Source organism: Oryzias melastigma, linkage group LG24 (assembly GCF_002922805.2).
Source record: "Oryzias melastigma strain HK-1 linkage group LG24, ASM292280v2, whole genome shotgun sequence".
Lineage (NCBI taxonomy): Eukaryota > Metazoa > Chordata > Actinopteri > Beloniformes > Adrianichthyidae > Oryzias > Oryzias melastigma.
The window spans coordinates 11,703,338-11,720,636 of NC_050535.1; the positions used below are offsets into that span (position 1 = coordinate 11,703,338).

Below are 17,299 nucleotides of genomic sequence, written 5' to 3' on the forward strand. Positions count from 1 at the left end.
TTAGCATGTGGCTAAAATAGAAGCTAAACTTCACTTTTTTTAAAAATTACTAATATTGTATTTTTCTTCAGCCAGAGAGCCGCCATAGAGAGATAAAAGAGCCACATGTGGCTCTGGAGCCGCAGGTTGCAGACCTCTGGACTAAAGGTGAAGGTGTAACTGCAGAATCCAGTCAGTTCTGGACCAGACTCTTCAGTGCACATTCACTTCAGGGGCACAAACCATTTATTTCAGGGTGGTGAAGTACATATCGTTGTTAGAGAGAAAGGATGGTTTGATTGAAGAGTAACCAGTTGAATAAAAGGTGACATGTCCAAAGGGGCTACAACATTTTGGGCTTTACTGTGGTACACCATTCACACAGCAGAACTGACCATGAACTGACCAGTTCTTTACACACATGTTAACTTCTGGTCTTTATCGTGCAGCATACTGTAAAATTCCCAACCCCGTTCCATCAGACATTGACCCGACTGGCAGATGGAAAACAAAGTCTGCCAGAGCCAAAAATTATTATGTAATCATTGCACAGGGCATGATGCCCTAGAGCAGGGGTCTCAAACTCAATTTATCTGGGGGCCGCTGGAGACAGAGTCTGGGTGGGGCTGGGCCACATCAGGATTTCCACAATAAAAGCGCTGATATAACATTCCAATGTTCTGAAATATCTTTATTTCTAACACAAAATAATGAATTAAATAAATAAATATATTAAAAAATATAATAAAAAAATATATATAAATAAATCAGCAATAAATAAATAAATAGAATAATAATGACCGTACAGCAGATACAGATGACTGAAGAAACCACATACTGACTGACTGACTAGAGAAAACTATTTTTATTGAGTTTCAAATGTCTGTATTACCAGCTCCTCCTTCAGAGTGAGAGAGAAACCCCGGTACGAGAAAATCTCTGAAGGATTTCATTTATTGTAGATTTTTGTAGAACTCCTCACAGTAATTAAATCTGATCTGTGTCTTCCATTCATTGGAGGTGTGGGGTGCTCGTGAGCGCCGGCTGCATCAGCGCTTTCAGGGGCTGCTTTCCATGGAGGTTCTATTCAAACGCGCGTAACAGAATATCAGACTTCTACTCGCGTTTACATGGACTGGAATGCGCGCCGACACAGCCGGTGTGTGGACTTTAAAATTCACAGACACACGCGCGCAGGTGTGAGCCAAACTCAGGATCACATGGTTGGCAGGCAGGTGCAGTGGATCGCCGCGCGGGGCGGGCTACAGGTTTGCGGCTTGAAGCTTAGGGGGCTCTGATTCAATAGGAACAGCCAGCACAGCAAAAAAAACGTATTCCTCGACATCGTATGTGTATTCATTCTGAGAGAGACATCCACAGACGGAGCTGGTAGCTCCTCCTACACGTGGCGCGGCAACAGAAACACATTTTTTTGACAAGCCGCGAGCAGCAAATTCCCTGCGTGGGGCAGGCGAATTTGTCATGCAAATTCATGGCTCCTCCTCCGCCCAGCTGATTGGAGGAATGAAAGAATGAGAGAGTGACACACCGGACAGCCTGCTGATGTCCCGCCCTCCAGAGTTATATACCTCAACGCGATTGGTTCGATCAGCTCTGCACACAGCAACTGTCATTCATATCAGCCTTGTGGGCCGCACTAACATTAATCTTTCATATGAAGACGCAGGCCGCAAATTATCATCCCGGGGGCCACAGATGGCCCACGGGCCGTGAGTTTGAGTCCCCTGGTCTAGAAGAATCCTAATTTTTTCACTTCAGTGGGTGAAAATGGAGTCTGACGTGAGAAGACTGTAATAATACTGTCATGTGTTGCTTGACTGTTTTGTTTCAGGTAGCCCTAGAGCCTATGTATTTTTTAGTTTTTTTTGCCAACACTGTATCCTCTCTTTCAAAACATAATCCACCCCCACCTGCCCCAGGCAATGTCTGCTGCTGTAGAAGAATCTGTCTCTCTGCATGGGTCTGCATTGAAGACCTTTTACTTAAGACTTTAATGTTGTAAAAACTACAAAGTAGTCAACTTTGATGTTAAAATAGATGTTTTGAAGCTCTTAAACCGCTCACTAATAAGCTTTTCTCAGACCGACCTTAACACTTTCACACTTTTCTCTCATGTTTAAGTTCTCATAGTACAAATCTTCATAGAAAAATAAGTCCAGTGTGACAGAATGAAAAAAGATCTGATCGTGGTCTAAGATTTATGTAAATTTGGCAAATTGTACTGGACAAATTACATGGGGGAAGCTGTTTGACTATTGTGTAAAGAAGCAGAACACAAGTAGGCAGAAATCTTAAAAGAAAAATCATACAGATGGCACAAAATTATTTTTCTCAATATTTGGGTTGATGTTTCCAGAATTCTTTTGTGGTATAAGAAAAACCTTGAATATAAATTTCTAAACGAAATGGAGTTGATTGATCAACATGTGAGTTCTTCGTACAAATATTTGTGTGTTTTTGACTGTTTATAAGAATTATAATTTTTTTCCTTAGTTTGCCAAGACCTATGGGTCTGTGTTCACTGTTTACATGGGCCCTAGAAAAACAGTGGTCCTGACGGGGTACAAGACGATAAAGGAGGCATTGGTTAACTACGCCGAAGAATTTGGGGAGCGGGAAGCACCAACAGTGGCGAAGGAAGCACACTTAGATTATGGTGAGAACATTTTATAATCAAAGCAGTAATGTGTTTTGGAGAAAGAGAGGAGATTTAAAAGATACAATGACTCTAGTGTAGGTTTGCCATTGAATTTTATTCTTTATTGACCTTGAAAATATTTCACTTTTTTGTGCATTTGTACTCTGAAATGTCATCATTAGCATTAACAAGAGCCTGTTCACGTTGTTGTGCTGTGCTGGTGTGATGTAATAAGGTGTTGCTTGGGCAAACGGAGACTCCTGGAGAGAAATGAGGCGCTTTGCTTTGTCAAATCTCCGGGATTTTGGAATGGGCAAAAGAGCATGTGAGGACAAAATCCTCATGGAATGTCAATCTCTTATGAAGGAAATCAGCAAGTTCCAAGGTAATCAAGCAGAATAATAGGTCTTAAGGGCCAGGATTAAACAGCTCTAGGTGTGGGCTTGTAAACGGGTAATGATATGAATTTTTTTTTTTTTTTTAAATATAGGCGAAGCTTTTGATTCAACCTTGATCATAAACTCTGCTGTGTGTAACGTGATCTGTTCCATGGTCTACGGCACACATTTTGAATATGATGATCCAGAGTTTAGAACCATTTTGAGCCGAACGATGAAAGGAATTCAGCTTCTTGGCTCGCCTGGTGTACAGGTATGATATTCCTGCTTTACAACCACAGCTGCAAGACTTGACGATACATAACTCCTTCTGGAGAGTCAGTAATTAAAGCTATTAATGTTTTTCTTGTGTTTATTACAGTTGCACAACCTGTTTCCAAGGATGGGCAAACTGTTCCTGTCTGCCAGTAAACAAATTAATCAAATATTCATTGCCAATAAAAAATATCACTTGAAGTTGCTGAAGGAGACCTTCACTCCACACGCATGCAAATCTATTGCAGATGCCTTTCAGCTGCGCCAGCAAGAGGTAAAATAAATCTATCTTGTAATGTGATGATTGAGGATGTAAACATGGATAAAACTTTAATAGAATGTTAGGTACATATTGGTTAATTAGGACAATACTATTTTGACCTGTTTCTAATGCTTTTGTATTAAAGACTGTTTTCAGATTTGAAAATATAGCATGTTTTACTGGCTTTATTTAATGATTCTTTAAAAATATCTTAACAAAAAATGACTCGCCTCTGCAGAACCATTTGAAGGCCTGCTTTTAAACTCTCTTGCCTGGATTTGAAATCACAGATCAATGGAATTTCTCAAAATGGACGAATAGGGAAGAATGATTTGAGTAATTGTAAAATGGGCTTCTAGGGCTGAAACCTATATTTGTCTGTCGCTTTGAAGCAAAATGACAAAACAGCAAGAAACGAAGGACTACTGTAAACACCTGTCATGACAATAGAAAGTCATGGAAGCCAAAAAAGGACAAAAGGGTGTGCAAGTGTATGCTTTTGTTGTAGAGACTCACCATTATATTTTTGTAAATATATATATTATATACTTCAAATAGCTTGATTCCAGAATAACAAATGGTTGCTAAGAAAAGTCAAAGAATGGAGCTGACTACGACATGAAAAAATACACCAATAACACAAAAAAGATAGGCCAAATCCAAATTCTAATTCCTTACCCTACGGTCTCTCCCTACCCCTACATCTGGCCCTCCAAACGGAGAATTATGGAAAAGTAGTGCCTTCAAATTCTAACATTACTAACCCTTGATGACCTCATCAATAGTCACCTTAGCTGCCAGTGCTCAGAAAATACATAACGTCAGTTTTTTTCAAGAAATGAAACCTGTGCGCAGATTACCCGAGCGGCGAAGGGATACATAGTCCTAAATCCCTACACCTTTCCCTTAAAAAAAACAAAACAATTCTGGGTGCCAATAAAGCTTCAAATGTCCCTACTATTGGAGAGGTGAGGAGAAGCCGGAGGGGATGGATTCGGATCTGGCTATAGTCCACTGAGAGAGCTCACTAATACATCTTACATGCATCACCAAAAACTTGATCTTCATCTGCAGGAAGCGGAAGATCCGCACAGCCACTTTCACAATGCAAACATTTTGGTGACTATTATGAACCTGTTTACTGCTGGAACTGAAACGACAGCAGCCACACTGAGATGGGCTCTTCTCTTTATGGCAAAGTATCCAAAAATACAAGGTGAGAAGGACTCCACAAGTTTGTAACCTTTATGATAGTGATTCCTAATTTGCCCTTGTTTCTCATTTTTCTGGTAAATATTCCAGACCAGGTTCAGGAGGAGCTGAACAGAGTGATGGAAGGCCGTCAAGTTAAGGTTGAGGACAGAAAGAACCTGCCTTTCACAGATGCCGTCATCCATGAGACGCAGAGAAAGGCCAACATTATACCTTTGTCCCTTCTACACAGAACAAGCCAAGACGTCACCTTTAAGGGCTATTTCATTGAAAAGGTTTGTCTAGTACTTCTTGTGTTAAAGTAGATAAATTGTGCTCCACAAAACATCCATCCATCTATTGTTTCTTGCCAATAGTAGTGCAGTATGCCAACAGGATCTACTTTTGAATGATCAAATAGTCCATCACAAGGCAATTCACTCTATGATGGGTTTGTCTCTATAGGGCACAACAGTGATACCAGTCTTGACATCTGTTCTTCATGACGAGAATGAGTGGGAGAAGCCAAACATCTTCTATCCTGCCCACTTCCTTAGCAAAGATGGAAAGTTCCTCAAGCGTGACGCCTTCATGCCCTTTTCAGCAGGTTTGTGAACGATTTGTTTCAGGTCATTGAGTTTTATGAGCATCAGCTGACAATCAGTATCTTGTAGGGCGGAGGCTTTGTCTTGGAGAGGGTCTGGCTAGGATGGAGCTCTTCCTGTTCTTCTCCACCCTCCTCCAACACTTTCGAATAACTCCTCCTCCTGGAGTTTCAGAGGAAGAACTAGACCTGACTCCACTTCCAGGAGGCACTCTCAGTCCTCAACCACATAAACTGTGTTTGGTTTCACTAAAGTAATGGGACATTTTAGATGGAATTTATGCATTTTATGTTTCGTTCTTTGACTTTATATTTCACCAACCTCTGACCTTTGTGTGCAGCTCTATGTAGCTCGGGAATCACAAGATTTAGTTTATTCTTTGTCAGAATACTGACTTTTTAGACTATGGTGGTAGAACATTTTTGTCTACTGTGTTCATGGCATCATCATCTGCCCAGTAACAGAGCTTTTTTTATGCTACTGCTTAAAAAGCTGAAGGACGGCAGAGAATCTGCCGGCTTTCTCTGTGCATCTTTCCAGTATCTTTGTATCTTTTTTTTACTCTGTTGAATAAATACTCTCAAAACTGCTTGACAAACATTTCCTTATTTCAAACAAGTTTCCACCACAATTTCCAGCAAACTGGAATTTTGTAATAGTAAATTCGGAGACCCTGACAAAACTGTAAAAAGTCAGAAAGAAGGACATCATATCCAAACAAGATGGCTACAGTCCATTGACTGCGTAAGAGTCACTTTAACCATAGAATTCGCTTCTGCTTCCAACCAAAGAAAGTAAATTTAGCCGCCATTTTTCCATGATAGGCTTAGTAAGTCATGATTGGTCCGTGTTGGTAGGGGTCAATATTTCTCCTATTAGGAGTGAGCGTATTAGAAGGCCACACCCTTTCCACTGAAAGGAGGCTAGAGAGAAGCTGTCAATCAAACATGTCATTTGACGTTTGACGTGGCCACCGACTTTTATTTTATCAAGTAAACTTGAGTATAAGTATAGCAAGTCTACTACGTACCATGAATATGTATAGTAGGTTGTACAGTATACCAAATATATATTTTTATTTACTTTTAGAATAGATTAAGTATGCTTGTTGTGTATTTAAATAGACTACTTTTGCCAAAGGTCACCGCACAAGAGACCATTTCAATTATTTTGAATGCATTGTATTACTATTTAATAAAAAGTTATATTTTTAACCTGAGGTTTAGTTTGCAGAGAAATTTCATGAAAGGTATTTAATCACCTCATTTACCCTCAGCAACCTGCTTAAAGCATTACAGCATTGAACAGTCTATTACAAAGACGGCGGCGCGAGCAGTCGCAGCGGCCCCCCTCGCTCTCCCAATTGTGTGTTTTCGTTACTTTTTTGTTACTTAAGATGTGTTTTTCTGAACTTATCCCCCACCATCCTACATCGGACCATAAGTACAGTCGATGAGAATTGTTGGATATTAGAAATAGCAAAATATGCGACTTTTTGGGCACAAAATCAGAAATACTGGAAGAGCTGGGATTACTACGCAAGCCAGCAACTGCTGCACAGGACCCGCCAGCTGCGCCCACCCCAGGAAAGACGCACCGAAAACGGTGCGCGCGAAGAAGGAAGAGGGGACAACGCGGAGGCATCCGAGCCAGGCTGGCAGCTAACCCAACTCGCCCAGCCATTCCGTCTATACTTCTAGCTAACGTGAGGTCCCTGGACAATAAGCTGGATGACGTTCGATTACTCCAGTCATCGAACCGGACAGTGAGTAACTGCTGTGCTTTTATTTTCACGGAAACATGGCTAAACAACAACACTCCCGACTCTGCTATACAACTCGAGCAACTTACATGCTATCGGGCGGACAGAGCCATCGTAGACGGAGGGAAAACTCGCGGCGGCGGAGTCTGTGTTTACATTCGTGACGCGTGGTGCCGAGACGCTAAGGTGGTAAACAAACACTGTTCCCCGCGGGCGGAGTTCATGATCCTAAAGTGCCGTCCTTTCTACCTGCCGAGGGAGTTTACTGTGATTTTATTAGTGGCAGTTTACATCCCTCCAACCACCAACAACAGCAATAGGATCGCGGCGCTGAATGAACTGTACCATGCCGTCGCGGTACAACAGACGGCACATCCAGATGGCTTCGTCATTCTCGCCGGGGATTTTAATCACGCCGATCTCAAAACAGTCCTTCCAAAATTCCATCAACATGTACCTTTTCCAACAAGAGAGAACAACACTCTGGATCTTGTTTACACCCCTCACAAATCAGCCTACAAAGCGACCCCCCTCCCCCACATCGGATCATCAGACCACATCAGCATTATGCTAATACCTGCATACAGACAAAAGGTGAAAGTCGCAAAAGGATGGAAGGATGTGAGGGTATGGCCAGAGGGAGCATCCTCTGCCCTTCAGGACTGCTTTGAAACAACAGACTGGGACATGTTTAAACAAGCGGCCACCAACAACAACGTCACAGACATTGAGGAGTACACAAACACGGTGACCTCCTACATCACCAAGTGCATCGACGACGTGACGCACAAAAAAAGCGTCGTCACTCGGGCTAACCGGAAGCCATGGTTGACAGGGGACGTCAACAGGCTGTTGAGGGCCAGAGACCGGGCCTTCAGAGCAGGAGACGAAGCAGGGCTAAGAACAGCAAGAGCCAACCTGTCCCGGGGCATCAAACAAGCAAAAAAGGACTACACGCACAAAATATCCTCCCACTTTAATGACAGCAGAGATGCACGGAGCCTGTGGCAGGGCATCCAGGCCATCACAGACTACAAGCCTGCGCCACAGAGCTGTGAGAGCAACACCCCCCTCCTCAACGACCTGAATGGCTTCTTTTCTCGTTTCGAAGCACTGAATAGCACCCACCCGCAGAAAACGCCACCCTCCCCGCACGACCAGCCCCTGTACCTGACAGCTGCCAGCGTGAAGAGGACACTCACCTCCATCAATCCACGCAAAGCTGCAGGCCCAGACAACATCCCAGGCCGTGTGCTGAAGGACTGCGCAGAGGGGCTAAAGGACGTCTTCACAGACATCTTCAATATCTCCCTGGAGCAAGCCATCGTCCCATCATGCTTCAAAGCCACCACCATCATACCGGTGCCGAAGAAACCATCACCATCCTGCTTCAATGACTACCGCCCTGTAGCACTAACCCCCATCATCATGAAGTGCTTTGAACGGCTCGTCATGGCACACATCAAGTCCACACTCCCCCCCACTCTGGACCCCTTTCAGTTCGCATACCGACCCAAACGATCAACAGAGGATGCGATCTGTTCTGCTCTCCACCCAGCCCTCACCCACCTGGACAAAAAGGACTCATATGTGAGAATGCTGTTCATAGACTTCAGTTCGGCATTCAATACCATAATACCCCAACAACTCATCTCCAAACTGTACAAGCTGGGTTTCACCGCCCCCATCTGCAACTGGCTGCTAGACTTCCTCAGCCGAAGACCACAAACGGTACGTGTCGGCAACAACACCTCAAGCTCCATCACTCTGAGCACCGGGGCTCCCCAAGGCTGTGTGCTCAGCCCGCTGCTCTTCACCCTGCTGACACATGACTGCGCAACAACCCACAACACCAACCACCTGGTGAAGTTCGCGGACGACACAACTCTGGTGGGTCTCATTACCAAGGGCGATGAGACCCACTACAGGAAGGAAGTAGACCTGCTGACAACATGGTGCAGAGACAATAACCTCCAGCTAAATGTCAGCAAGACCAAGGAGATTGTTGTCGACTTCCAGAGGGGCCACACTCAACACCTGCCACTGATCATTGACGGCACTGCAGTGGAGAGAGTGACGAGCACCAAGTTCCTCGGGCTGCACATCAGTGAGGACCTGTCCTGGACCGCCAACACCACATCACTGGCAAAGAAAGCCCAGCAGCGCCTCTACTTCCTGCGGAAGCTGAAAAGGTCAAGAGCTTCACCATCCATCATGACCATGTTCTACAGAGGAACCATCGAGAGCATCATCTCCAGCTGCATCACTGTGTGGGGCGGCAGCTGCACGGACTACAACAAAAGAGCCCTGCAGCGCATAGTGAAAACAGCCAGCAAAACCATCGGAGCACCACTACCCTCCCTGCAGGACTTATACACCACCCGCCTCACCCGTAAAGCGCTGACAATTGTCAGGGATGTTCACCACCCTTCACACAACCTGTTCAGCCTCCTGCCCTCAGGGAGGAGGTACAGGAGCCTCCGCTCCCGCACCACCAGACTCAGGAACAGCTTCATTCATCAGGCTGTCAGGATGCTGAACTCCTCCCAAACTCCCCAACCACCTATCCTCCACCTGGCTCCCCCCCCGACATGAACAACGCTCGGAAACCCACATGAACAATAATGCCTGCACTACTTGTCACTTTGAACCCCCCATCTATTGTACATTTGTACATTTACATTTGTAAATTTAAATTTATTGCCTTTTCTATATTTTTAAGCCTTCTCTATATTTTTATGCCTTCTCTATATTTTTATGCCTTCTCTATATTTTTATTGGTTCATGTTGTAAATTGTCTTTTCTGGGAGAGCAGGAAACGGAATTTCAATTCTTTGTATGTCAGCACATATGAAGGATTGACAATAAAGTTGACTTTGACTTTGACTTTGACAAAACAGTCTGCAGTGGATTCAACTCACTCAAGGCAGTTAAAGTGACTGGACAATTTCATCAGTTTTCTATCTTCCCTCTTTTTTTGTCATTTTCTTTCATTTTTCTCCCTAAAAACTTAAAGAGAACAAAAATTAGTGAGTCATGTGAAGCCCATAGAAATGTTGAAACATTATTTGCTAAAGAGAAAAAAAATTCCACAAAATATTTTATCTAATGATTTTTTTTTTATTAATGAAGAAATTATTACAGAAGTATTTGTGCTTTCTGACAGCTTGTATATAAGCCATAATAAGATAAATGTATATATTACATACTTAGGTTACATGCATCAAAACGGTACTTTATTATTTTTCTAATTCAAATGGATATTTGGCATTTAGATAAAATAAAATGTTTTACTTTGCAGACTGATTTCCATAAATATCATTGCTTGTTAGGTCTTTTAAGCAAAAAAAAAAAAACATAAAAAAAAAAAAATACCACTTATACAATATATACGTACATTAATAAAATTCTTTGCTTCCCTAATTTTAATTTGTTCCTTGAAGGAGAGTCTGCTTACAGTAATAGACTTTTTGAACTTGTGGTTTTCCTATCAGACCACATGGAGGCAGCACAGCATCCAGCAGAGTGGGTTGTCTGTCTCTCTTTTTTAACCTTCTCATGGTGGTTTAGTCATGTTTTCTGTTCTTCTTTTTTTTGTGTAATCATACCAGGGAGATTTTTGCTCTTTTGAAACGTTTGTTTGACAATGCTTTTTAGAATACATTTATAAATATATTTGTGGTAAAATTACTTAGTTTAACATAAGAAAAAAGACTTGGTGCCAAATCCCTGCTGAGAAACGTTGAGTGTTGGTTTCACTGTGGCATCTCCAAATGGGATGACCCGAAAGGGGAAGAAGAACATGGAAGGGACAGATTTATCACTATAGCTGACCATTTTTTTTTGGTAAATTACTATTTTAAATTGTTGTGTTAGAAACAAAGAAAAGAAACGACTGAATAAAAAAATATATATAAATTAAATGGACATAGCTTTTAAGGCTACATAAATATTTTGCCTTTAAACAAACAATTAAATAAAAATTATTCACATTTTACTTTACAGACTTAGAGACCAATAATAATTGTTTTTTTATGTATTAATATATGTACATTAATATACTAATTTGGCGGTTGATTTCCACGTCCACTTAGCAAGACTTAAAGACATGACTGGATAAAGATGTTGTTATTTTAAGTTGTTATATTATATAATGTAACATTCTTAAGCCTTTATCGGAAACATATTTGCACACATTATTGTTTTAAGAACTCAATGAATTTGGGAATGGTTTGATATTAGAAAACTGATAAAACAACATGATAAGGAACAAGACACAGTTAGAAAAAGTAATAAAACTGTTAATTAATTAAGTTTTTGGTTCTGTATGTTGTTTGAAAAACAGTAAAAGAAACTGTAAACAGATGGGCTGTCCGCATCCTCATCACCAGCTGGACAGACGTCCTGCTGAAAGGCCATCGCTGCGGAGACCTCGGGCATCCCTCAATTCCTTTTAACGGTAGAATAGGTCACCTCACCTTCTTCCTCCTTTATCTGGAACACAAACAAAAAAAGAGTTCTCATTCTCCACCCATAATTCATGGAAATTACTGTCACAACCATAAGACGCAAATGGTAAATGGTGTATATTTATACACTGCTTTACGACCTTCTTAGAGGGGCCAAAGTGCTTTACAGTTGCAGTCCCATTCACCCATGCACACACACATTTACACACTGATGGAGGCTCTGCTGCCCAAACCCATAACCATCAGAACTGTTCTTGAAGCTTGATGTCATACTACTGTCTGAGACCTTCTGTTGAATGCAAAGCTTAGTCACAGCTGCCCTAGAAACAGGCAGTCTGTGGGTGAACAGCGGGTGAACTTGATGACCCACTTGAGATAGCAAGGTCACATACTATATCTAGACACAAGAGCAGTCATGGCCAATGCTTTACTAAGAACTAGAGTGTAAAGTAAGGGCGCCATATGACAACACCCACCCTACGTCATTAGTGCAACTTTCATTATTCTTACAAGCACAATACACTTCCCACACATACAACAACCATACATTCCATTTTCAATGAGCCTCAAGACACAACTGGTCATCTCATGATTCGCTCAAGATCTCTTCAGTTTTTTGCCATACATTACGGGGTACGCTGGCGGGTCAAAGCAAAATGAGAAAAATGTATGTGCTGCAGTTTTCAAATCCTTGTCAGGATTGTTCACTTGATTGTTAACTTTTTATTTCACCAACCAATGTTGAACGTCTGTATGAAGACTAGGTTTAGTTTAGGCAGTTACTGGTGACGTTGAGGCTACGAAGTACAGTGATAAGTGTTTGTGATATATATAAGTTGGTGGGAAAACAATGTGAGAAGCAATGTGTATCTTGTTAAAAGTTGTTTTAATGAGCTGATGTTGCATCTCTGCTCAGTGACGGTTCTAGCACCGATGTCGCACTAAGCGAGCCACGCCAATCGTGCCCTAAAAACGACATGTCGACTTGCCAATTAGTTGTCGACCATTATAATCGTCGACGTAGTTGCGACTAATTGTGACAGCCCTAGTGTACTATAGTGAAGTGAGGGCATCAGTTTGCATATGGTGCAGCGGAGGGCGCTATTTGAACTTTAAATTCATCTTTAGACAACGAGAACAGGCGCGCCCCACTATTGATATTACATAAAAGAGATACCCAAATATTTTTTTAACCGTAGTCTGTGCCACCTCCTTGAAAATGCCGCCCTGGGCGACTGCCTATGTTGCCCATATCAAAAACCTCCACTCTCTCTGCTCCATGTTTGTCTGCTAACGACCAGCTACAGTGGCCATTTTGGTTCTGTTGTTCCGGTCAAAGCGCAGATTGTATTGAGACTGAGGAATTTCAGAGCAAACCAAAGTTCAGTCCGATTGGAAACAAACTGAGAGCACCTCGATAAATGGGTCAGAGAGCAGTTCTTGGTCCAGGACCAGGGTCCGGTTGTGCATGTTCAAACTGAAGCTTTGTTCCGGATTATCGGGGGAAACAAACTCTGGTTCACTTTTGGTGAACAAGACTAAAGTACGTACTGTAATCTTGGAGGTAGCCTTTGATCTGGAATGGTTGACCGCAGCATAAGTCAGTTCACTCTCCGGCCCACTATCTGGCTCATTCTGAGAACAAAACACAAAGATTTTTTTTAAATGAACATCAATTAAACTCTGTAGCTTCATAACTGCACGATCAGTATGTTATATGCAGATGATATTTTTGACTTTGCTAATAATTTTAAAGAAAATAAATGTCACTCCGCTGCCATGAGTCAGATGCTGCATTTGATATTTTCAAAATAAAGTTGTCCATCTTTTAACACTCTGGCATAAAAGCAATGGTTGTAACAGACAATAAATTATATGTTACATCATTCAAAGTACACTTTTAGAACTACTATTAATATTTTTTTTTTATAAATAGCTTCATTTATTTTGTTAATAAACATCAGCTTTTCTGGAGATACTCACATTTTGATATGTTGGCATTTGAAATTCTGAAATGAAAAAAAAAAGATTTTAGGAACAAACTGACATCCTTAAAAATTATTCGTGCTCTTTCTTTTAAACTATGCAGTCAATACCAAGAGTTGTCTTTTAATGGAGTTGCAACTTTATGAAAATACAAACAATGGAAGATGCAGATCTTAATGTTTTTAATAATAATAAAAAAAAAATAGAAAAATAGCACTTCACACGATCATGTCACGTGACAAACGAGCAAGCAAGAGAGCTTTGACTGGTTTTAGAAGAAAGAGGAACTTCACATCCTGTGGTTAAAAGCTACCAGCATTTCTTCACAAGTCAACTATTTTGAGTGTTCTGCTTTCTTCATCAAAACCTCATCTTAATCATAACTGGTAAAATGCAACCTTTTCCTCCGTTATGATCTTTGGTGGTTTTGGCTCTCTTGGTTCTGAAGAGAAGAACAGCGAAGATGACCAGCAGCACCAACACCACACCGACCACAGCTCCAATGATGACGACAGGGTTGATGGCAGGGTTGATGACAGGGTTGCTCTGAGTAGGATCTATGATAAAAAATATGATGTAAACTTGTATTATTAATTGTATTCATACATTGGCTTCAGTGGAGGGAAATGTATCAATTCTTTTTTAATAAAAAGTTGACATTAATTCTTCTGAACAAAGAACAACACAGGTTTTTGATGTACTATAATGGTTTAAAAAACATTTAGCAAATGCCCTGAATAAGACAAATAAATATGAGATGAAGTTAAATTTCATAGAACAAGTCAAGTAGAAAGACAGTAACCTCAATGATTCAATAAATGAAGCTGAAGACCAAATTCCATTATGCATGCACTAGTTATGCAGGTAATACCCAACCAAGTGCCCTTAGATCGCTCACTTAAACTACATTCTGATTGACGTCTTAACTCATTTCTAAGGCTGCGCTTATCACAAGAACAGCACTTACAGTCCAAAACCATTACATCTCACCTGCATCTCACTACGTCACCCTCACTTTACCTTTATGTGTTGTTAAAGGGTTGTTAAAGGGTTCTCTCCCACCAGTCAAACATTGCATGAACATTTTTGCTGTACGAGCTCTCTGTATTCCATGCCCCGCAAAGGACAAAAGATACCTTTTTTTTTTTTTTTTTTAACAACTAATATTCAGTACGGAAGTAAAATCTAAATGTATACAGTTAGAGCCAAAATATGAAAAGGGGGTTTCTGCAAAAAATCAAAAAGTAGAGCTAAAGTTTTTCCAGGCTACTGTCTAATTTCTACAAACATATTTGTGACAGAATCAAACTTGAAATGTAAGAATATTTAAGTTAATTTAGATAACTTATGAAATTGCATTTGTGACAGAAGGCGTGCCAAAATCAGACTTTTTATTCCATATTATCTATTCCAATTGTGCAGCAAAAATATCAGACAGGCATGATAAAAGTTAATTGTGTCATTCATTAATACAAACAAAAACCAAACAGTTTTACCTGAAACGTTTAGACTGTATACAGCCTTTATCTTCACTTTGTTGTCCTCTAAAAACCTGCAGGTGAATCTTTTGTTGTTTCCACTCTGATGTTTCACAGTCAGAACAGAAACACAGTTTGTTTGTCCTCTAAACTCAAACCAAACACCTTCACCAATCAGATGAGATCCTCTCTCATCCCTCCAGATGATGCTGTTCTCTTTACAGGGAATTCTTTTATCATATCTATTCAGTGAACACAGTAATGTGAAACTTCCATTTTCTCTTGGATGAACTTCTGGTGGATCTGAAGAAACTGAAGGAAATGAAATAAAACGAAGATTTTATCATTTTAAATGTTAAAACATTTTCATAGGATGTGTTCTTTCACTTGTTTCAACAACAAAAAATCCATTTTTTTTTTTTGTTTTAGATTAAACTTTGAGGTCAGAGGACTCTTTTATCTGCTCTTTATTCGTTTGATTTTTCAAGTCTGTCTGGTCAAACTTGATTTTCTTCTGAAAAAGCACAAAAGCTCTGGATAAAAAAAAAAAAAAAAAAAATCTCCCCTAGTCTGAGATCAGTTGATTGGTTTTGACTCTGAACTGTATGTAAAGCAAGGATCCATATTTAGCATATTTAGTTGATTATAGGTTCCTGAGATTAGAAAATTCAAATTTAAAAAATCCACATATGTCCATGTCTCTTCATGGTTTGATTTTATTTTGGATCAGATCAGAATATTAACTTTCATGTAGTCACAGAATTATTTCAGTTAAAATACTCACTGCTCAAAGCATTAAGAACCAGATGAGCATCATTCTTGTTCTTGAGCTGACAGATGTATCCACCAACATCTTCATCAGTGATGTTTCTGATGAACAGAGAGCAGTTACTGCTCACACTCAGTCTGGAAACTCCAGCTGAACTCTGGACAACTTTTCCATTCTGTACTTCTGTTCTAAATTGTGCATTTGGATCTTTCTGGTACAGCCAGTTAACATCAGAGCATGAGGAAGAGGAGGATTTATCTCTACAATGTAAAGCGACGTCATCTCCAACTCTGTGATAGAGATGTTCAGTTTGTCCACCTTTGCCTGCAGGAGAGAAAAGAACAAAAAATTCAGAGTCAAGATAAATCTTTCACACAACAGTCACTGAGAGAATCACTGACGAAATTAAATAAAATAAAATAGATCAGCCTCTGAATACACATCCACTCCTGACCAAAATCCAAGAAGAGTTTTAAACTGTTAAAAGGAAAAAAAGAGACCTGAGATTCTGAGCAGACAGTTTAATTAAAACTAGGGCTGTGAAAGTTAACACATTAACTCATGCCATTAGTCTAAAACAGATGTGTTAATATTTATGAACCCCTCAGATGTACAGCTGTGGGACCAGCGTAATAAAAGTCTAAAATAAACGTTAACTTTTTTTATAGTCTGTGATTGATGCTACATTAAATTAGAGAGATAATATGGCATTTATTTGTAGATTTTGGAGAAAAAAATCAGTTTTTTTATTTTAATAAATGAGGCGGAGGATGAACGTGTTAGGTTAGTGAGAGTCCTGGACCCAAAAGCAGGCGGGAGACAGAGAAGAGTTAGGTAAAAGTTTAATGCAGTATGTTGGATGGTGGTACTCTGGAGTCCGAGCTGGTTTGCGTGGAGCAGTGGATGGTGGTACTCTGGAGTCCGAGCTGGTTTGCGTGGAGCAGTGGATGGTGGTACTCTGGAGTCCGAGCTGGTTTGCGTGGAGCAGTGGATGGCGATGATCTGGAGTCTGGGCCGGTTAACTTGGAGCCGTGGATGGTGGTGACATCTGGTGATGCAACGGAGAGATGATGAGCTTGAGTAACAACGAAAACTACACATAGACTGTGGCCTAATTCGTAGTAGGAGTCAGTATACTCTACCACATGAAGCAGACGGACTGACGGCGACTGAAGGTCATGGTGGGTAGATGAAGGCTCCAGGCTGATGACGTGATAGGATGCAGGTGAGCAGGAAACCAGGGGCGTGGAGAGGGCAACCAGGAACCCGACAGGACCCCCCCCTCAAGGGACGCCACCTGGCGGCCGAAACCGGTCAGGGTGCCGGCGGCGAAAATCCCGCACCAGGGCAGGGTCCACGATGAAGGAACGAGGCACCCAACAGCGCTCCTCAGGGCCGCAGCCCTCCCAATCCACCAGGAACTGGAAGCCACGGCCCCGGCGACGAACATCCAGGAGGCGACGAACAGTAAAAACCGGACCGCCAT

At 41.2% G+C, this 17,299-nt stretch overlaps 2 protein-coding genes across 2 annotated transcripts in view; one reads left to right on the forward strand and one right to left on the reverse strand.

Moving 5' to 3' along the window:
- Positions 1-5,930, forward strand: part of LOC112158359 (cytochrome P450 2K1) — a 7,859-nt gene extending 1,929 nt beyond the window's left edge. Inside the window, exons 2-9 of the mRNA XM_024291667.2 lie at positions 2,494-2,656; positions 2,874-3,023; positions 3,129-3,289; positions 3,398-3,565; positions 4,628-4,769; positions 4,856-5,040; positions 5,210-5,351; positions 5,419-5,930. Coding sequence (XP_024147435.1) covers positions 2,494-2,656; positions 2,874-3,023; positions 3,129-3,289; positions 3,398-3,565; positions 4,628-4,769; positions 4,856-5,040; positions 5,210-5,351; positions 5,419-5,606 — 1,299 coding nt within the window. The 3' untranslated portion in view covers positions 5,607-5,930. The remainder of the gene's footprint in view (positions 1-2,493; positions 2,657-2,873; positions 3,024-3,128; positions 3,290-3,397; positions 3,566-4,627; positions 4,770-4,855; positions 5,041-5,209; positions 5,352-5,418) is intronic.
- Positions 5,931-10,220: 4,290 nt separating this feature from the next.
- LOC112158356 overlaps positions 10,221-17,299 on the reverse strand; it is a 16,099-nt gene continuing 9,020 nt past the window's right edge. Inside the window, exons 4-9 of the mRNA XM_024291663.2 lie at positions 15,829-16,137; positions 15,063-15,356; positions 13,965-14,123; positions 13,564-13,589; positions 13,132-13,215; positions 10,221-11,605 (exon numbers count right to left, since the gene is read on the reverse strand). Of these exons, the coding sequence (XP_024147431.2) occupies positions 11,555-11,605; positions 13,132-13,215; positions 13,564-13,589; positions 13,965-14,123; positions 15,063-15,356; positions 15,829-16,137 (923 nt within the window). The 3' untranslated portion in view covers positions 10,221-11,554. The remainder of the gene's footprint in view (positions 11,606-13,131; positions 13,216-13,563; positions 13,590-13,964; positions 14,124-15,062; positions 15,357-15,828; positions 16,138-17,299) is intronic.